This window comes from Pangasianodon hypophthalmus, chromosome 6 (genome assembly GCF_027358585.1).
Source record: "Pangasianodon hypophthalmus isolate fPanHyp1 chromosome 6, fPanHyp1.pri, whole genome shotgun sequence".
Lineage (NCBI taxonomy): Eukaryota > Metazoa > Chordata > Actinopteri > Siluriformes > Pangasiidae > Pangasianodon > Pangasianodon hypophthalmus.
In genome coordinates, this window is record NC_069715.1 from 27,398,873 (window position 1) to 27,419,700 (window position 20,828).

The 20,828-nt window shown below is 35.9% G+C and overlaps 2 protein-coding genes across 2 annotated transcripts; both read right to left on the reverse strand.

Moving 5' to 3' along the window:
• On the reverse strand, positions 1–4,999 carry LOC113526860 (guanylyl cyclase-activating protein 2-like). The gene is made up of 4 exons (XM_026914279.3): positions 4,635–4,999; positions 3,652–3,801; positions 2,094–2,199; positions 1–1,906 (listed from the first exon to the last, which is right to left on the reverse strand). Exons 1-4 carry the CDS (start codon positions 4,833–4,835, stop codon positions 1,785–1,787), a joined length of 579 nt encoding a protein of 192 aa, XP_026770080.1. The 5' UTR covers positions 4,836–4,999; the 3' UTR covers positions 1–1,784.
• Positions 5,000–13,169: 8,170 nt separating this feature from the next.
• On the reverse strand, positions 13,170–16,062 carry LOC113526781 (guanylyl cyclase-activating protein 2-like). The gene is made up of 4 exons (XM_026914124.3): positions 15,767–16,062; positions 14,727–14,876; positions 14,323–14,422; positions 13,170–13,463 (listed from the first exon to the last, which is right to left on the reverse strand). The coding sequence occupies exons 1-4, from the start codon at positions 15,968–15,970 to the stop codon at positions 13,336–13,338; spliced, it is 582 nt and encodes a 193-aa protein (XP_026769925.1). The 5' UTR covers positions 15,971–16,062; the 3' UTR covers positions 13,170–13,335.
• Between the last annotated feature and the right edge of the window lie 4,766 nt (positions 16,063–20,828).

A 20,828-nucleotide genomic window follows, 5' to 3' on the forward strand; every position in this document is an offset into this window, starting at 1 on the left:
TAATTCTGAGGTCTCACAGTAACAAGGCTGAACACGTATGCAATCATCGTTTAAAATGTTATGCTGTTTTTATTTGTAAATAATTGAATAATTTCAATTTGAGGTTGAAACACAACAAAATGTGGAAGTGTGATTACTTATGCAAAGTACTGTATGCACACTGACAAAAGCTTTATTGATAAATTGCAATGTATTGAAATTCTGAGACTTGATTATGACATTTTTCTTAAATCCATGACATTTTCATACATACTGGTTTGGTTTTGTTAGAATTATTTCATTTATTAGGATTTCTTAGAATCTAGTTTATATATTTGCCTTTATTGCATAAAGCTAAATCTGGACTATTGGACAATCCATGATACAGAGAGGTTTTAATCAGAGGCTGGGGGCCAAAACACACACTTCTACAGCACATTCTATAGCACATTGTAAAGCACATACTTCAGCTTCTGTAGCTTCTGGTTTACATGAGAAGATTACTTGCTCTTGACCACTGTCTCACAGTGTTAATTCTCTTAGCCTTTAAGCTCCTTCACCCAAAACCCCACTAATGTGAGTGGCTCAAGTGTTAGAAATCATGCAGGAGTAGTATATGGACATGGACAGGCATTAGGCCTATTGGGAGCCATACACAAAGATACAAGGATATTTCTTTTCAGTTTATTCATATACATGTTCTTCAGTAAATTCAATTAGCCTATTGACAATATGGCCGTCACATGCAATCAACCTGAGTGAGGCGGTGTTTCCTTTGCGCAAACAGCTGTATCTCAAAACTGGCTTCATGGATTCACACAAAATTTGAGCAGCATGTTAAGAACAAGGGTCTGAGGACATATCCGAAGTTTGTGGCGTGGTCAACTATAGGAGGCGGAGTTAAATTCGGACAACAGTTTCACAGGATAGGATCAGATTGGAATTTGGTAGACTGTATCGGTATGCTAAGGTGTAATTCTATATCTAATGATGACCAGGTTACTGAAAAAAATCCATCATCAGCCAATCAGATTTCAGCAGATATCTGACAGGGTTAGCATTGAGCAAATGTTACAAAACTTCAACAGTATGTTTGTGTCTCATCTGGGAGCAATAATTACAAAATGTGAGATTGGATCCCACATATCGCCACTTTCAGCTAGAAAGAAAGAAAGAAAGAAAGAATGTAACACTTTCGAGGCTAAGGTCAAAAATACAGAAATTTAAATAACTGAAATGTCATTCAATAAAACTGAAAACTGTCAACAACCATACACATAAATCAAATAAGGCATAGTGTTAACTGTATTGTTTGAGTTACATGTACAAAAAATGAATTACAAGCCACTGAAAAATATTTAATTCAAAATTCTTATTTTGCTATTATAGTCAAACATTGTTACGTTGTTCTTAGTGTTTAATTGTAAGAATGTGTTTGTATTTGTATGCATTATTCAAGTTTACTTTCAATTCATCAATTCACTCATTTTATATATTTGAGTAAATATAAATAAGTTGTTTTACTTTAACGTTAAATGCTGTTATACAGACACATTTTTCTTTGACACACATATATAAATTAAATTTCTTGAAAGCAAAATATGTCCAGAAACCAGAAACATGTCATAACAATCTGAAAAATTACTTAAATAAATAAACATTGAAAAAAATGGGCACATTATTTTTCACAAAAGGAGTTAGGAGTTATTAAGAAATCTTCATGGTTACATACATTGTTAAAGAAGATTACTTTAGGAAAGCTTATACTTTTCCTTAAGTCAGAGTTTCTGTTTATTTGGTAGTCTTCATGAATTTTTATTCTGGTGTTTGATGAACCAGCGTGTGGGCCGCAGGTCGAGCCTAAGCTGCTCCATCACCCACGTGTCTCTCTGTGCTCCCTCCATAAACTCCTCCAATGAAATCTGACCTACAATATAAGAAAAGCACCTTGGAGCACAAATATGAGATTGCACTACTATGAATACACACTTTAGAATTCTGGATTCTGATTTTTAGACTGTCCCTTCTTCTATCTATCTATCTAGCTAGCTATCCTTATAACAACTGTTATAAGGTGACAAAGAACCATTTTGCTACTTGATTTGGGAACTCACCATCATGATTTAGATCAACAAGCTCAAAGATCCTGTCACTTATCTGATCTGGATTGAGCTCTTCAGAGTCTGAAGGGTTCTCATAGTTTCTCAATTTGTGGATGATCTAAAGACAGAAGTATTGTGACAATACGGTTAAACATGCCCATGCTGTAATGGATAAATTACAAAATTCATTTGAATGCCATTCTGGTTGAGAATGCCCCCTCCGTATACAATGGGGTCCAAAGGTTTGAGACGGCTAATAAAAATGCTTCTGTTTGCCTTTTTTTTTCAATTTAACCCATAGGGTTTCAATACAAATGATATTATCAACAACAACTTGAGTGAAAAGTAGAATCTTAGAAGTATTCACATGAATTTCTGAATTTCTTAGTCTCATTTTTGCTTTAATGACTGTGCACTCGAAAAACCTGTTAGGTCAGATTCATCGGGATGTCATCTAAACATGTGCTTCAGTGGTAGGTATAAGACTCATGGAAAAATCTGTCCTTTTATACAAATGAGTTGACGTGGTCAAATTTGCTTAAACTGTGCAATATCTTGAATATTGAATAGTCAAGATGTTGCACATTTCCTTTTTCTGTTTTAGAATTTTTAAAATTCTAAAACTTTCTGTTTATAACTTCATTATTTATCCAGTTTTACCAGTTTAAAATAGAATTATACTTTTAGACCCCCCATATATATATATATATACACACAGACACACATACACTGTCCACTTTAACAGGAACACCTGTACACCTGCTCATTCATGCAGTTATCTAATCAGCCAATCATTAGGCAGCAGTGCATCAAATCATGCAGATGCAGGTGAAGACCTGAGAAGGATGGGCTACACGATGGGCAGATGAGCAGAAAAGCTTCTCAGAATGCACAACGCATCAAAACTTGAGGTGGATAAGCTACAACAGCAAAAGGCCACATCGGGTTCCAGTCCTGCCCGCCAAGAACAAGAATCTAGGCTATCATGGGCACAGACTCATCCAAACATGACTGCAAGGGGAACCTGATGTGGTCTTCTGCTGTTGTAGTCCATCCACCATCCCATCCTGATGTGTTGTGCCTGCTGAGATGCTTTTCTGCTCACCATGGTTGTAATTATAGTGATTATATGAGTTACTGCATCCTTCCTGGCAGCTCAAACCAATCTGCCCATTTTCCTCCGACATCTCTTATCAACAAGGCATTTTTACTCACAGAACTGTTGCTCACTCTGTGTTTTTTTTTTTTTTGTTCCTTGCACCATTCTGTCACTCACTCAACGTTTTTTTTTTTTTTTTTCATGCACCAAACTCTATAGACTGTTGTGTGTGAAAATCCCAGCAGATCAGCAGTTTATGAAATACTCAAACCAGCCCTTCTTGTACCAACAACCATGCCACGGTTAAAGTCACAGAGATCACACTTTTTCTTCATTCTGATGTTTGAAGTGGACATTAACTGAAGCTCTTCACCTTTATCTGCATGATTTGTTGCATTGCGCTGCTACCACTCGATTGGCTGATTAGATAACTGCTGTTTCAATATTACGGAGAAAGAAAGTCAGAATTACCTTAATTACATGTGCCACCTCCTGTTTGTCCAGTCGTCCATTTCCATCCCTGTCATAAACTTTGAAAGACCACTTCAGTTTATCCTCAAGCTTGCCACGAAGGACCAGATGCAGTGCAGCCACATACTCCATGAAGTCTATCGTGTTATCCTGACAAAAACAGCGTGCACAATGGGTCAAATTTCAGTCTGACACCAAAATTTGTATTCGTTTAATCAAAGATGTGATGGTGTGAGCTGGCCTGACACAAAGTGGAGTTACATTTATTACCCCGAAATTGATTAATTTCCTATAACAGCATGTCCAAAATAGTTTTATTCCTCTTATACCACAGCAATTTGTCAATGATTACACTTTTCTATTAATTAAACAATAACACATTTTTTATCCATTTATAGTTACAGTAAATGTTGCAGAACATCTGTGAAACAAGCTAGATCCTGTTATTACTCACATTAGTCCCTGAGAAGTCTCTCTTTTTTAATCTCTCTTGAAGTCAAAAGTGCAGCTTGTGACATTATCAAGAAACTGCAAACTGCTAAATAAATAAATAAATAAATAAATAAATAAATAAATAAAAACCCACATCTGTCCTAAAGTCGTTCCTCTCTTAGAAAACTTGAAGTAACAGTTTTACCTCCAGTGCTGACACTGGAGGCTCCTTCCACAAATGCTAAATAAACATCTCCATACAGAAAACTTCACCATATCGATGATTATACTCATTTAAATCTGTTTAATTTAAGCTATACATACAGTTTTAGAATGAGTTCATTAATATAAACCTTGTAGCTGGAACTACTGTCAGAGCTGCTGTTATAGAAAATTAATAAACACCTTCTGACCAATCAGGAAAGAGTATTGAACAGTGCTGTGATATAATAATCCATAATTAATCATGTCTGGCTACAGTGGCTTTACATTGCTTCAGATAAAACATTACACTCTGTGAATCAGCTCATATTTACCTTCATGATACTTACATGATTAGCATCAAACGATCTAAACAAATTGTCCATGTAGGCAGATTCTTCAACTGATGAGTCGCACGTAACCCCAAAGATCCGTTTGAATTCATGCAGGTGCAAGTTTCCACTTGGGCACTCATTTGCAAACTTCTTGTACATCTCCTGGATCTGAGAAAGAGCTACTTCACTGTTCTCTGTGCTCTGCAATTGTCCCATTATTCTGTAAGACAGCTGCAGATTTATGCAGGTAAATGGCTTGTATAAAAATGTTCAGTTGCATTTCAACTGTCCAAGATGATCCATGATGTTCTAGCCATTGTCACTTGACAGTACAAGATGAAGTGAGCCCCTTCACTGCTGTTACTGGATTAACTCTTGAGTGCTCAGTATTTTTAGACACAGATTCCAATCCAATTTTGTACATCTTGTACAATCTAGTACATCTCCAATCCAGTGTTTCAGTGGTCTCTGCTTACAGTAATCCCCAGAGGGTCCCTTATATGGATGTATAAGATGTATTAGATTCTCAGAGTACTCATCTACCACGGCAACAATCACTAATAAATGACAGAAACTTAACAAATCACTAAAATTTCTATAAATTTCTCTGAAGTGAAATGACTTAGTTATATGTGCAGTGGCCTTTGAAAACCCTTTCACATGGTGAAATATTTATATACATATAAATATGGAGTTCTAAAAACTACAAACTGAAATATGTCTGAATTGTTCATATAATTCAAGCAGTCATAAAATTCTAGCATTTTAAATTCTGTTTATTCTAAAAGTGGGAAAAGGGAGGAAATATTTAAAGATTACACTCCTACTGTGGTGCATCATGGACATTTTTACAGCTGGTATCTGATTACCAGGGTAAAAAGTAACGAACTACTCTCATGTACTCATAGTTACTACTTACAGTACTCGAAGTATAATTAGATAATAGTAGCTTTACTTGAGTAAATAAAACATTAAACTTGGCTTCATTTAGTTTTGATCAAGAGTAAAAAGTTAATAATAAGCTAGCTAGGCAGCTACAGGTAGCTTTGTTTATATATTTTTGATAATGGAGATGGTGTTCACTTCAGAATAGCTCACTTGGTTGGTTAGCATAAGAACAGAATAGGAAATAGAACATATTCGGATTAGATTTATGAAAGTAATTTGCAAAGTAATTACTTTGAAGGCCATTACTTTTCTTGAACATATGTAACTATACAAAACTTGTTCAAATTGTGACATTCACTGTATGGGCACATTACACTTAGCTAGCAAGGATAAACAATTTGAAAACACTTTTTTTCCAATGTGAGATGAGATCTGCATGGAAAATAACAGATGTGTATCTAGATGGGACTAAAAGGGCCAGGTGACTGCTGAGTTTGGGCAAAAAACGGTAGGAATTTGGCCAACCAAGACGGTAATAAAATCACAGCAGAGCAGCTGTAAAATACCCCAGGACCCTATGTACATTTAATCCCAAATAGGGCTTTAGACATCTTTATGTTCACAGAAAAAAATGGATATAAGATAAGATAAGATAAACTTTATTGATCCCACAGTAGGGAAATTCACTTATCTTACTTATATGAACTGTACCTTTCTCTGTCACTGAAGTGGTAGTTAATCTTCTTTGCCTTCCCTACCTCTAGTATGTATGTTTCACTTGGTAATGTCGATATAATGTATCTTACAAAAAGATTTAAGCTATATTTTCCAACTGTAATTACCTTTTAGAGTAAAGGTTAAAAGTAAACACTAGATATGCACTTTTCTAGGTAAAAGATAAAGGTATAACAGGTGTACGCTTGAAGCAACTACTATAGGCAGTCTGTTTTGTGAAACGGCTAATGGCAACTGTTAAAGTTCTAACTTAAACTGATTCCTTATACAAAATGATCTTTGCAGGAAGATAGCCCAGGCAGGACTAAAAATTAAATTAAAAAATAAAATCCACACAAATACTGTATATTAATGGTTTCTTAAAGTAGCAGTAGTAACAACAGATGGGTTTTCCCAGATCACCACACATAGTGTACCTAACACATTAAATTTTGAAACAACTTTTCCAGTCATGCTTTGAGATGCCATCTTTTAAAGAATGCATAAAAACATGTGCACTACTTATTCCTCGTATAATAAACATTTTTATCCATGCATACAAACCATTATGCAAATAATTACAATATTCTTTTTAGTTGGAGTCTGTTAGTTTAACTGAATCTGATTTATTTTCTCCATCAGTAAGATCAAGAGAAATATCCTGGCTGTGTCTGTGAGGAAAGCAACAGTGTGACACACAGCCACCTAATCCCTGAGTTATTTTGATCCCTCCTGTAACGTCGCGGGTGCCTTCTCAGGCAAATCCGTGGCCGCCAGCATGGTCCTTTATAATACGTCAGTCCCATGCAGGCAATCAGCACTAACGCATGGCACCTGCGCACGCCAGTCAGCATGTGGACATAAGTCTGTGCCATTCTGTGTGGACATTCTGTGTAAGTCTGTTCTGTAAACAGTTAAATGACAGGGGCCTTCCCAGGTAGGGAGATCTGGGTTGGCCCTGAGTGCTGTCCCTCACACCTCCGGCCTCTTCTTATCATCCACCCTTCACTGGGGTGAGGGCAATGCCAGGTCTTTATTGATGCAGGGGCTGTGGGGAATTTTATTGATGAGGGCTTGGTTGCAGCCTGGGGTTGCCCCTGGAGGCACTGGTGCATCTATTACCAGTCTCTGCCCTGGATGGGCATAGCACTGGCCTCCGCTCCAGTACCCATCCAGACGGCACTGCTCACCCACACTGAGCAGTTGGCCTTATATATCACCAGGGTTCCTGAGCTACACCTTATGCTGGGTTTCCCTTGGCTGCGGGAGCATAACCCCCAAATTGATTGGTCCACCAGTTCAGTCTCTGTATGGGGGTCTCAATGCCCACAGAGTTGCTTTAGGGGCATGCATAGCCCCTCCTCCACCCTTGCAGGACTGGTGGACCTGTAAGGGTTACTGGAGGACTACTGGGACTTCCGAGAGGTGTTTTTCAAGCGCAGGACCCAAACGTGTCTACCTCATAGGCCCTTCAACTGAGCTATCAACTTGATCCCCGGGGGCAGCCCCTCCCAGGGGAAGGTTATTTTCTCTCCCCCCCAGACCATAAAGCCATGGATGAATATATCCAGGAGGCTTTATCCCTGGGGTTTATCCGTCCGTCCACCGCACCAGCTGGCGCAGCCTTCTTCTTTGTGAAGAAAAAAGATGGAAGCCTGCGCCCCTGCATAGATTACCGTGGCCTAAACACAGTGACGCAAAAGGACAGGCACCCCCTGCCCCTGATGAACTTGATCCCCTTTGATCACCTGCCTACAGCAGGCCAGATCTTTTCCAAACTAGAGCTACGCAGTGCGTATAACTCGGTCTGCATCAGGGCAGGGGATGAGTGGAAAACCGTGTTCATCATGCAGGCAATCAGCACCAATGTCAGGGGCCATTTCTTGGAGGGGTACTGTAATGTTGCGAATGCCTTCTCAGGCAAATCCATGGCTGCATGCATGGTCCTTTATAGCACGTCATTCCCATGCAGGCAATCAGTGCTTACGCGTGGCACCTGCTCATGCCACTACTTAAACCCCATGTTTTTGTCAGTCAGTGTGCGGACATAAGTCTGTGCTAGTGATCTGGTCATCCTGAGTGGTAATTTTGGGTAATCATAGAGAACACAAGATTCAGCACAGGCCTTAGAGAAATTTTATTGTGGTTCAGGACTAGTGTCAGGGTTCCTCAATATTATATTGAAGTTCAGCGAGAGACGCTCCTTGCTGAACCGTCACTGTAGTCGTGACGAGGGGATGCCATTCCCTCGTATTCACTCGATGTTCGATGTTTGCCATCTTTTATCCATTTGGATAGTGGGCCCTGCTTGGTACTGGTTCCATCTCTATAGCGATCCCTCCCCATAACACCTCCTTGTGTGCGCACACACATATATATACACACACGCACGCTTACTTTAGATGAATTAAGTTCTATGTCACTGTTGCAATGTCACGATGGAAATATTTCGTCTTCCAAAGCATTTTTTTGCCAGCTTTTATTTAAAGTTGATTTATTCTCTTTAAAGTTGCTCCTCTTTTTATTGGCTTATTTATTTTATTTCTTTCATTATCATTATTTATTTATCTTATTAAGTTATTTAAATTTAATCATTATTTTTCTTTTGTAAATTGACCAATTTTATTACAAATTGACTTTTTTTATCTAACATTGGTACTGTTTATTTTAAATGAATTATTGCTTATTGTTAAAAAACTACTCCTTTTGTTTTAAGTTTTAAAGTTAAACCTTATGTTATTAATTGGTTTATTCGGGGACTTGCTCTTCAGGGCCATAATAGCCATTCAAGATGATTATGTTAAGTGGATGTGTTGACACTATTTACTAAATTTGTAACCCTGCATGTGCTGCCACCTTCTGGAATTTATTGCATATTACAGGTGAAATAATCAAGCCCTGGAGCTATTCAGCATGCCTTTTCTGATTCCTCTGTTCTAACTCTGTTCGTAAACTGCCTTGCCTTTTTTTTTTTTTTTTGAAATGATGTTTTATTGCAGGATGCACCCACATGTATCTACTTTTAAATTTTTTAGAATTTTAAATTGCAACATATAGGTACACTTTTCTTTTTTTCACATAGAAGCCGTGAGGAGTGCAAACTATTGCACCCAACATTACTCCCATCCTTTGAAATTGTCTGTCCAGCATTTCAAGCCTTGAAAGTTAATTAAGGGAGAGTTGACACTAGCTTCTTATATGCTGCACTTGTGTCCAGGGATAATCAGACTGAAAACAATAGCCTACTCATTATCTCTTATGCAATAAGATGTTATTAGTCACATAAATCTGTTACATAACCGGCTCATCTCACCCTGAATCCCACTCCATCGGGGGGGGGGATTTTAATCCTCCTGCACCCAGTTTGCCCACTTACCATTTCTACAGAGTAGTGATGTGTCATTCATAAGCGAGTCGACTCTTTGAGCTGATTCTTTTAAGTAATCTCTGGGAGTCAATGTTCACATCTAAAGAGCTGTAACAGATTCTGTGACAATTTCGCTTGTATTCTCTAATGCTCTTAATCACATAATGAAGTGTAGTGTAGTGTAGTGTAGTGTATCAGGAAGATGAACTACAGGATAAATGCACTGGAATCATCTGCAAATTGTTGCTTAATATCTGCCCACAGAGAATGTGTAGGGGTATGTGGGCCCTCATTTTAATGAATGTTAACTCAATGGAGCTCTCTATGGCTTGTGTACATGGTGCTGGGGTCAGGAAATGGAGGGAAAGAGGGCATTCATTTCCTCCTGTTGAACCACTAATGAGTAATTTCAATATGTACAGGTTAATTTGTTTCATTAGTTTATTTTAATTTTGTCATTACTAAGTCCTTTTTTTTCTTTCTTTCTCCTTCTCCTCTTCCTCCTCCTCTACATATACACTGCTTTCATCTGTACTAGTCTACCATGGGCTGGGTGGGAACTGGGAGGGTTGGTCTAAATTTTGTGTATGCGTATTTCCACATCTCCTATAATTTAAACAACCCAATGAAATTTAAAAAAAAAAAAACTGTTCACTAAAATGGCTCTTTAATAAAAATTAAGTGCAGAGACAGGGATTAATATTATTAACACAGGAATGCCTACTATATTGTCAATGCAGATATGAAGTGTGTTTTTGGTTTTTCATTTATTTATAGATTTTGTTACAAATGCAATGCAAAGTGTAATGACATTGCGTTCAAAATCAAAAGATTGAGAATTTTATTGAGTCGCTGAAGTGAACTAGTAGATTTTTTTATGATAAGGCATTGCCAAATTTATATATTGAGGCCACAAACTAACTATCTCATGGCACTGAATTATTATATTCTGGCCAGAGATACCAAAGTCGTGTGTATGAATTGTGCAATTGTGTAAAGCCATAGTTTATACGTGGCCTCTATGTTCACACTAGCAAGCAAAAAAAGTTACTCATGTCACTTGTATTTTATCTCTTGTTGGAGTGTAATGAGTGATATTGATGTCACATTGTGGGCGTGCACCTTTTTTTTTTGTTCTGATGAGAAACAGTGGCCAAAATGTACATGCTTTTAAAGCTAACTAATTAAATGAAAATTAAATAATCCATGAATCAGTGTGAAAGCTAGCTAACACACACCAGAGGCACCAACAATAGCTTCTGCGTCCTTCCAAGCTTTATTTTTTTGTCATAATGTCTCTCTATAGGTTTAATAAAAGTTTTTAAATTAAAGTTTTGCTTTCATTTCTGTGCATCTACAGGAAATAGGAACTAATTGCAGGTAGAAACTAAACTTGTGTGCAGGGAACTGAAGACCACACGCCCCATAAGATTGGTCTGAGGAATCATTTGAGCCAATCATTTGCGTTTGTTACTTTACCGCATCAAAATTAACCTGCATAGAACAGAAGTGAAATAATCTCAGTTCAAATGTCACTTTTCACACTGTTGCTGAAATCTCAGCTCCATGTAGAGCATGTATATGGAAAATGAGCAGTCAGGTGTTGCTTGCTAGTGTGAAGATAGGGTAAGGTAATGCAGGATATATCCATCTCTCACCAGGAGTATGTCCAGTGTGTCTTTATACATCATTCCAGTATTGAAGTATAATGTAAAATTGTCAGTCATCTCCATGATTAGGTTCCTCGGGCCATAATGGTATATTTCTATTGGTTTCTCTTCTTTGCACTTTTAAAAAGTCTTCACGAACTGTGCTTTGCAGCCTTGAAAGAGATCTTGAGAAAATTAACTTGTAGTCTTAATATTTTAATATCTGGCCACACCTTATTAAAAAATAACCACAGTGTGACCTCGGTACTCAGTAATACCACAATTTGCCGGTGAAAATGAGTAAAAGGAGTTGACTCTTAATGGTGAGTCGAGCCAATTACTCTGACTCACTTAAAAGAGCCGGAATTGCCATCACTAGTGCAGACCCATCACCATTAGAACCTGTGCTAATCCGAAGAGGATAATCCATGGATTACGTGTTTATGACAAAGCCTACAAAGGGCTTTGCACACAGAGTCAGATGGGCTGGCTGGTGTGGATGTGTGTGTCTGTGTGAGATATATATATATACATACAGTTAGGTCCGGATGTATTTGGACAATGATGGAGTTTTTGTGATTTTGCCTTTATACAAAAGTGTAGACTTTCAGCTTTATTTTAAGAGGTTCCACAAAAGTATGGCATTTACCATTTAGGAATTACAACCATTTTAAGCAAAATACTTCCATTTTCAGGGGCTCAATATTTTTGGACAATTGACTGACATTATTATTATTATTATTATTATTATTATTATTATTAATAACCATTATTATTACCATTGGAGTTCAGATTGAGGTCATGGTTCACTCTCTCTTGGCACAATGGGTGCATTAACAATATTATCGTCTTAACAGTGTAGAACTAATTGTTTTAATTTGTCTCAAAGGGTATTAAAGATCAATTATTCATGGAATCAACATTGACTTCAGCACACAAATGGACTATTTCCATGGTTCAGGCAGGTAAATATGTGTGAGAAACCATATGCTCTATTGCCACCATGTGGTGCAGACGCATTATGTACATACTCAGATTATTATTTTTTTTTTTTTTTGAGAACTAATGTTATCTATAACTGCTACTAAAAAGTGCTTTTGGAGCCTTTAATACCATGTCATCCTTATGTGAATAGAAAGAAAATGTAGAGAAAAAAATAAAATCACACAGAAACAGATATTGATTCTATTTTTTGAGTTAGTGTTTATTTATTGTTTAGTTATTGTCTAGTCTTATTAGTGATGAAATCTGGTTTGCATTGTTGAAATATAGTAGATGCCAGTACAATCTTAGCCAGGAGTTAAATTAGGAGGGAATGGAGGGTAGCAGAGCTCAAATTCTATAATTTGAAGGAAATAATAATAATAATAATAATAATAATAATAATAATAATATGAATTCTTCTAGTCAAGCCCTTGATTAAACCCTTACTGCATCACGCATCTTTGCCAGAAAAGACTAATGCTGACTAATTAGGAGAAGCAGAAATAGCAAAACTTGTGTTATCACATTTTCACGATATTGTGCCAATGCCTTTGAACTCCTTAACTTGAACTCCTCTGAACTCCTTTTTTGTTGCTCTTCCATCAGAAAAATCCCAACCCTTTCATGCATAGCGTCCTCACTTATAGACAATCATATATATATATATATATATATATATGTGTGTATATATATATATGTGTGTATATATATATATATATATATATATATATATATATATACTCATACATATATATATATATATATATATATATATATATATATATATATATATATAGAGAGAGAGAGAGAGAGAGAGAGATAGATAAATATCTATAAGTGAGGAAACTATAAAATAAAAAACATTCACACTGAGCCTCAAATGTTCAACCTAAAATTTACAAATACAACAAACTCTTAGGCATTTTTTAAAATTTTTTATTTAGGCATTATAGCTATACTGAACAGGCACTGAATATATAGTAAGTGCTTGATTAAGACAATCCATTAAAAACAATTTTGTTATCAAACATATAGTATCTGTGGGGAAAAATGAATCTAGTACAATACAACTGATGTCGGAATATTCAGGATTTCCTGTAGAGACATTTTCATCTCAGAAATGAGCACTTTTCCTCCTCTGTTCCGCCACCCAACTATACGGGTTCATGTCTAAACGCAACATGTTAAGAATCCATGGATCTTTCTGAGCCCCTGCTAAAAACTCCTCCAGTGTAATCTGACCTGAGAGAGACACACAGTCATCTAAACACTCAGCAGACTGAAAAAAAAAAGGTCAAAGAACACAAGAACACTATATAAGCCATTACTTGTGGATTGTCCTGTACAGACGCCCTGAACCAAGGTGTGTGTTTTGTTATTTTGACTTTGTAACTCGTTATTTCGAGATATTAGCTCATTATTATGACTTACTTACTCATTACTACAACTTAGTCACTCATTATTATGACTTAGTAACTCATTATTAGTACTTACTAATTCTTTTTTTTTCAAGATATCTCATTATTGCAACTTTCTAACACATTATTATGACTTAGTAACTTGCTATTATGACTAACTCATTATGTCAAGATATTATGGTGTTAGTATAACGTACTTGTTATTGTAACTTACTAACTCATTATTTCAAAATATTATGTTTTTATTATGACTTACTTGTTAACACAACTTACTAACTCATTATTTATAGAAGTTATCTTGTTATTATGATTAAGCAACTACTAAATACAACTTACTAACTCATTATTTTGATTTACTAACTCATCATTTAAAATAAAATTCTAGTTATTATGACCTACTAACTTGTTATTTAGACACAATAAGTGAGCAAATGAATTACCAAGTCATAATAACTGGTTACGAAGTTGTAATCAAGCGTTACTATTACAACTTATTACTAAATCATAATAAACAGATAATATCTTGAAGTAACAAGTTAGTAAGTCACAATAACCTGTTTATAAGTCGGTCTTTTGAGTTATTGAGTCATAATAATGAGATAATGTCTTGAAATATTATTTTTTTTCCCATTGATTTAATGCACAAAGACAAATAATTATCATGCAAGTTCAGATTTACTCACCATCTCTATTCACATCTACCACTTTGAAGATTCTTTCACAGATTTCATCAAGGGACACATCTGGACCTTTCCTGCCTACTTTCCTGACACGATATATAATCTGGAGTGAGAAAGTTAATAGTCTGTAGTCAGAACAGTCTAAAATATCTGTGTAATAGAACACTGTTAGGACTGCTTTGTAGTATTGTATTACATGAATCTTAACTTAAAATCTGTAAAATATGCATTATCTATCTTGTGGTTAATTTTCCATTAATTTATGATTATCATATATCATTATATCATTCATAAATATATAGTTATGATAGTTATTGTGAATATTCAACAGGTATCAGCTAACACATTACAGTAGAATTGGAATTTGGTTGGAGAGCTCTAAAGAAGAAAAGGGAAGATGGACCTACTTCAACAATCGCTCTGAGTTCAGCTTTGTCTATAAAACCGTTGCCATCCTTGTCGTACACTTTGAATGACCATCTCAGCTTGTGCTCTAAATCTCCCCTGAACACCAAATTCAGAGCAGCCACAAACTCCAAGAAGTCAATAGTGTTGTCCTGAAAGATAGACAGCAAATAAGGCTTTCATGTTAGAGTAAATAACAGATTAATAGTACTCCAGATCTACCAGATAAATCTGATCTCACATTTGCACATTTCTAACACATGGTTAAGGTTTAATTCATTTTAGCACTCATAAAATTTCATATCACTTCATTCGCATCCAACCACATCAACTTCATTCATTCGAACTTAATCAACCTAACCATAGCTTTATAAACTACTTTCATTTGTTAACATTCAGAAATGATCTTCTTTTCCTTTAATAAGAAATCTGGTTCATCTCACCGGTTAATATCCAAGTGTGTTTTAGCAGAAGAATCTAAACTAGAAAACTAGTCTAGTTTCAATGTTTAGTTCGTAGCTTTCCACAACTTTATCAGATATTTCATTGCAAAATGTATTAGATGCCCCATAAACCATTTTACCATAAATGCATGTTAATAGTTCATTTCCAGGCTATTTTTTCCTTGTAGGTTCTTTGGTCCTTTACACTCTCAGAAATAATGATACCAAATTGTACTTCTCCTTGTTGCCAGAGTGGTACTATCAAGGGTTCATCTTTTGCAAAAAAAAAGAACCTGGAAATAAACTATTAACAAACCTTTATGGTAAAATGGTTATTGAATTTAACGACAGGATTTCTAAGACATTTTCCAATGAAATATTTGCTAAAAGAGTAAATAGGCAATGATGAAATTTTATAAAAATGCACTGATGTAAGTAACATTCAATTCTAAACTTTTATATTATATAATATAATATGTTTAATTTTCAGTATTCCCTGATCTGTATTGTCTGGTGAGACTATTGGGTCACAAAAGCATCCAATGCATGCACTAAACATGTGTATGTCTTTAGAAAGACTAAAAAGTGCTACTTCTCACCCCATTCTTGTCAAAGGCGCGAAACATATTCTCTGCGTACTCGGATGCTTCCCCAGAGGGTCCCACTCCGAAAAACTTCTTAAATTCATGCAAAAACAAAAGGCCGCTTGGGCACTCAGTCACAAACTTTTTATACATGTCCTGAAGTGTAATGACGTCAATCTCTGCATGTTCGGTTTTCTCAATGTGCTGAGTTTGTCCCATGTTTATTCTTTACAGTGTGTGGTTCTAAAATCCCATCCTGAAACCTGCTCTCACCGTGTAGCCAGATCGCTAAGAAAGTTTAATAGAGATTAGCCTTGAGATGGCGAGACTGAAAGGAGAGGAGGAGGAGACCCAGAGGAGGTGGTCTGCGTAAGATAAAGTCACACACTATACACAGCACTGTTCAGTATTTCTCTGTTTCTTTGTATGTGTTACCTGGTCTTTAGAGATTTGCACTATTGATGGACAACTAGACAATTGAATACTAGACAGCAGACAATGTGTCTTGACAAAACAATTTTTCATGCTGTGTATAAAACAGGGTGATTGACACTGGGGTAAATGGTGACAGTGTTGTGGCCCAACGCCTGGAGGGAGGCCCACAAAAAAAAAAAAATCATAATCCAATACAATGTGTGAATATATTGAATGTATACAAAACACAGTGTGAAATTAAAGTGGAATTGGGACCCAGGGCAAAATTTCTCCTCTCTGGTTTGAAATAAAGTCAGGCAATTTTCTTCTTTTAATTTAAAAAAAAAAAAAAAAGAAGGTCTTCATACCCTCAATACACCTCAATACACCTGTCCCACCTCATTATGTAAGGAATAGAACACTTGGCGGTGTGCTGTTAATGGAAAATAATCAGCGACGGAGTAGTGTGAGCATGCCCAAAGTTGAATCCACATAAAGTGTTTTATTCCTCTTATACCATGGTGATTTACCAAGGATTACTGTATATTCATTTTATTAATGAATGACACATTTTCAGTAATGACATTATAAACAGTCATTCCCTCACCAAACCCTTATTTTACTCTCTAAGACGAAAAAAAAAAAAAGCAGAGATACTGGAAAGCGTAAAGTCCTCAGTCCAGAAGACTTGAAGTCCTCTGTCCCATGGTGAAAAGCTAAATATCTCCTTACAGAAAACTTCACCATATCAACTATTATATGTTTTTCTTTGTTAAATCACAATCCTTTTTAATCTGCTCTTTTTTAGACTTAGGTTATGTGAAGAATTTACCGTGTAACTCCCTGTGAATGAGCTGTTATTATGTATATAAACTATGTAATATCAAGCTATAGAACAAGCTGATAAAAAAAAGTATGGCCTTAAAAGATCAAACTTAGTACCCACTGTAAACTAAGTTCTAAACGTGCAAAGGCTTTTTCTTAATCAGAAGATCTCATGAATTTCTTGAAATCTAGTCAGATTTAGTCTACACTGTGTCCATGATAGTTTTAGTCAGTTTTGCAGGTTACATTCATGCAAGTGCATTTCAGAAAGAATACAGTGACTGGATTAAACCCAATAGATCAAGCTCTTTCACTTATATAGAATGTTAAATGACCAGATTGATCACACCTTATGTCAAAGCTTATTTTTAGCATGCTCCTCAGAGGGAATGGAGAAACCTGCCATGTGATGACTAATAGGATTTACAGGGGGCTTTTTTTTAACCAAGTAAAAAAAAAAAAAGAGCTAACGTATCAGATATATACAGCATTAGAATTATAAAGGGAAAGACAGCCCAATACCTAGATCCTTATAATACTATCCTTCTAGAAAAGTCACGGTGTCGACAATCACTATTCACTTGTGTGTTTTTTTTTTCAGAAATATAACATTAACATAATAAATGTTAATTATTTTTATTTTCACATATGATTATCTTTCTATATAATTCATTTATTTTGTCTAAACAGTTACGCAGTGTAAGGAGAACTGATTTAGCACTGATTCTTTTTATTGTATAAAGGAATCTTGAGATACTGTAATAAAATGTAAAACTAAAAATCTAATGTTTGGAATGATGTAAGAATTAAAATGTTTCTTTCACTGTTAGAACTTTTACTGAAAATATTGTTGGAATACAATTTGTTTATTCTTTAATCAAGAAAATAGCATGCACTATTATAATAAATATGAAAGATTTTGTGATTTTTTTCAATAAGAAATCAAGCAATAGTTATCCAACAATCACCATTTTGAGAAATTCCATTTTGAGTAATATTCTTCTAACTAGAGAAAGGAATGAGGATGTAAAATGTAATGAACGCTAGTCATCTAGAAACTCTAAGTGTCTATCAGATTGTTCACAGACACTTTGTAATGTTATTGCTAATATTAATTGTTGAAGATCTTAGTGATAAATATATCTAAAACATGTGACCTCAGATTTGCATTGAGCTGAATCTGTCTATCACATGGTGACCGAGTGGAGTTTAAGCAAATCATCACCAAGAGGGGGTGCTCTTACAACACTCGTTTAAACCACATATTATAATACACACTCAAGGGTGGCTGAAAAAAAGCAGACAATTAAAAAGCAAAGTTGTTGTAATGTTGTTGAGAAGTAAACTGCATTGTATACTGTGTGGGATATTATGACAAAGAAAAAAAACGGAAAGATGTGCTTGTCAGCATTTTCCAGAACTTGTGATTATAAGATGTTTGTTCCATTGTAACTAGTGCTGATGCTCAGCAAAACTGCAAAACTGCTGCATAAGTGGAAACATTTTTGTTTCCAAATGTGCTTTGTTTACAATTAAAGCACTTATTTCTTTTTTCTTATAGAGCATTTAATGAAACCATGTAGTCAAAACTAAAAATATGAATATAGCGACACATCTCTCTACTGCAAATTCATATCAGTTAGCACAACACCTCTCACGTGAAAACGCAACAGCAAGCGTCAAAACCATCCAGGTGCATGATACAGACCTACAATTCCAGGGACAAGCGACATTTGAATTGAGATTTTTTCAATTCTATGTAAATTAGGTGTGATATGGCAAAGCAACAAATATGAACGATTAGGTCAAATGATGCCTTGGACCAGCGATGGCTTGTCTACAAATGTTAATTTTTATAAAGTCATCATTCACAACACCATACAGTTTAAATTAAGTTGAAATACTAATTACCTCTTTTGAGTGAGTATTGATTTTAAAAATTGTTGCTATTTGATGTATATAAGCCGACGTTTCATTGGTCTGCGCAATGGTCAAAAACCACAACAAGTGCTAATAGAGACCTATAGGGGCAGTACCCATGCTGCCCCATGCTTACGCTGTGAATATTTTCAGTAGAGGAGGAGCAGCAGACAGGGCAGTTAATAACAGGGTTGCAGTTTGTATGCCAAACTGGCTAGTTTAAAAATGCTCCTTGGCAGCCATTATCCTGTTTTATAGCAAACAATTGGAATTAAATCAAATAAATTTCTGCAAACAAAGGCAAGTGCAGACAGTGTGTCTATGGTGCACAGAAACATTTCTATTAAGATTTATTGCAAAGATTCAGAGAGGGCACAGGGGGTTATGGAGTGGATTATATCTGTATATCAGAAATGTGTGTGTACCATAGTGACCATCTTTCCCATACATAGACATAGAAAAAAAAAGAAAAGAAAGATATGTCTCACTTTAGAAATTTTGCTGAAATTTGGCAACCCTGGTAAATGTATGTATGTCAAAGTGCTATATACATAAGAATAAACTAATCAGATCAGACTAAAATACAGACAGGACACAATAGATATGAAAACCAACAAAATTTTACATAATAAATAAATTAAAATTAGAAATGACAATAAATGTAAATGTTGCAAAAAATGATGAGGCTCGAATCTGCTCAGTCCTTGTGAGAAATTCAGAGTAAACTATAAATATGCAGTGTTGTCACTATGTGCTTCAATCATCCTGACACTTTTCTGAGAGAAAAGCAGTCCCTTGCGTGAAGAACTGGGTATGTTTAATTAATGCACATGTCAAGAAATTGACTCCACACAAGGTTACAGAAATAAACGTTCTCTGCTTTGAAGATCTGAATCCTCTTTTTCACCTTCTGACATGTTTGACATCCATCGCGTATATGTAGATCCACTCTACAGAAGGTACACTAGATCTCACTGAAGGTCATAGGATGAAATGAGGCTGATGAAAAGCTTCAGAAATCTCAGAGGACGTGATTTCTGGGTGGTATGTTCTTCTGGCAATGGATTTCATCACAATTCCTCTCAAAGAGACTCAATAATGGACAGCGGCTCTGCTAATGGAAAAGGTTTCAACTGGCATTGTTATATAGCGAGACCTTTTTTCTAAGTGACCCTGAGCAGGATAGATTTACTGAAGGTGACTGAATAAACACCATCATTGTTATTAAGTTTTACAAGCAATTCAAGAAAAATGTAATGCAAAAAAACAATCATCACTAGGGCTTGCCTGGAGTGTGTCCTTCCACTTACACCACAGCAATTTGCCAATGATTACAATGTTTAATTTACTAATGTATGAAATGTCACGCATTTTAATGGATTATAGTTAGATTTAATGTTGTGGAATGTCCAAGAATATCTGTTTTCTATTATGTTATAGCTGCGATAAACATTCATTCCTTCACCAGCCTCTTTTTTTCTCCATATGCACTCATAGGGATGACCTGACAGCCGACAAGGCTCAACTGAAATAGCTGAATTCAGAAACATTGATTCTTGAACTGAGAGCACGCAGCATGGAAGCTCATGTCCATCAACAGAGCCGACTTTGTGATATGGAGCATTATCATGCTGGAAGTAGCCATTATAAGATGGGTAAATTCTGGCCATAAATGGAATGCACATGATCAGCAGGAAACAAAGGGTGTTTGGCATTAACGGGCCAATGTGTGCCAAGAAAACATTCCCAACACCATTATCTGAACTGTTGACACAAAGCAGATTAGGTCCATGGATTCATGCTGTTGGTGACAAATGTCCAGTTTGGCTGACAGGAGATGAATTGCGCTCTTCTGCTGTTGTAGCCTATCTACCTTAAGGTTCACTGTATTGTGCATTCTGAGATGCTTTTCTGCTCA

What these genes read in the sequence shown, in the direction of transcription:
- LOC113526781 (XM_026914124.3), bottom strand. Translation starts at nt 15,970, where the DNA reads ATGGGACAAACTCAGCACATTGAGAAAACCGAACATGCAGAGATTGAC. An exon ending in GCGCCTTTGACAAGAATGGG is followed by an intron (nt 14,877 to 15,766) that starts GTGAGAAGTAGC and finishes TCTATCTTTCAG; the next exon opens with GACAACACTATTGACTTCTT. An exon ending in AACTCAGAGCGATTGTTGAA is followed by an intron (nt 14,423 to 14,726) that starts GTAGGTCCATCT and finishes TTCTCACTCCAG; the next exon opens with ATTATATATCGTGTCAGGAA.
- LOC113526860 (XM_026914279.3), bottom strand. Translation starts at nt 4,835, where the DNA reads ATGGGACAATTGCAGAGCACAGAGAACAGTGAAGTAGCTCTTTCTCAG. An exon ending in GATCGTTTGATGCTAATCAT is followed by an intron (nt 3,802 to 4,634) that starts GTAAGTATCATG and finishes TGTTTTTGTCAG; the next exon opens with GATAACACGATAGACTTCAT. An exon ending in TGTTGATCTAAATCATGATG is followed by an intron (nt 1,907 to 2,093) that starts GTGAGTTCCCAA and finishes CTTATATTGTAG; the next exon opens with GTCAGATTTCATTGGAGGAG.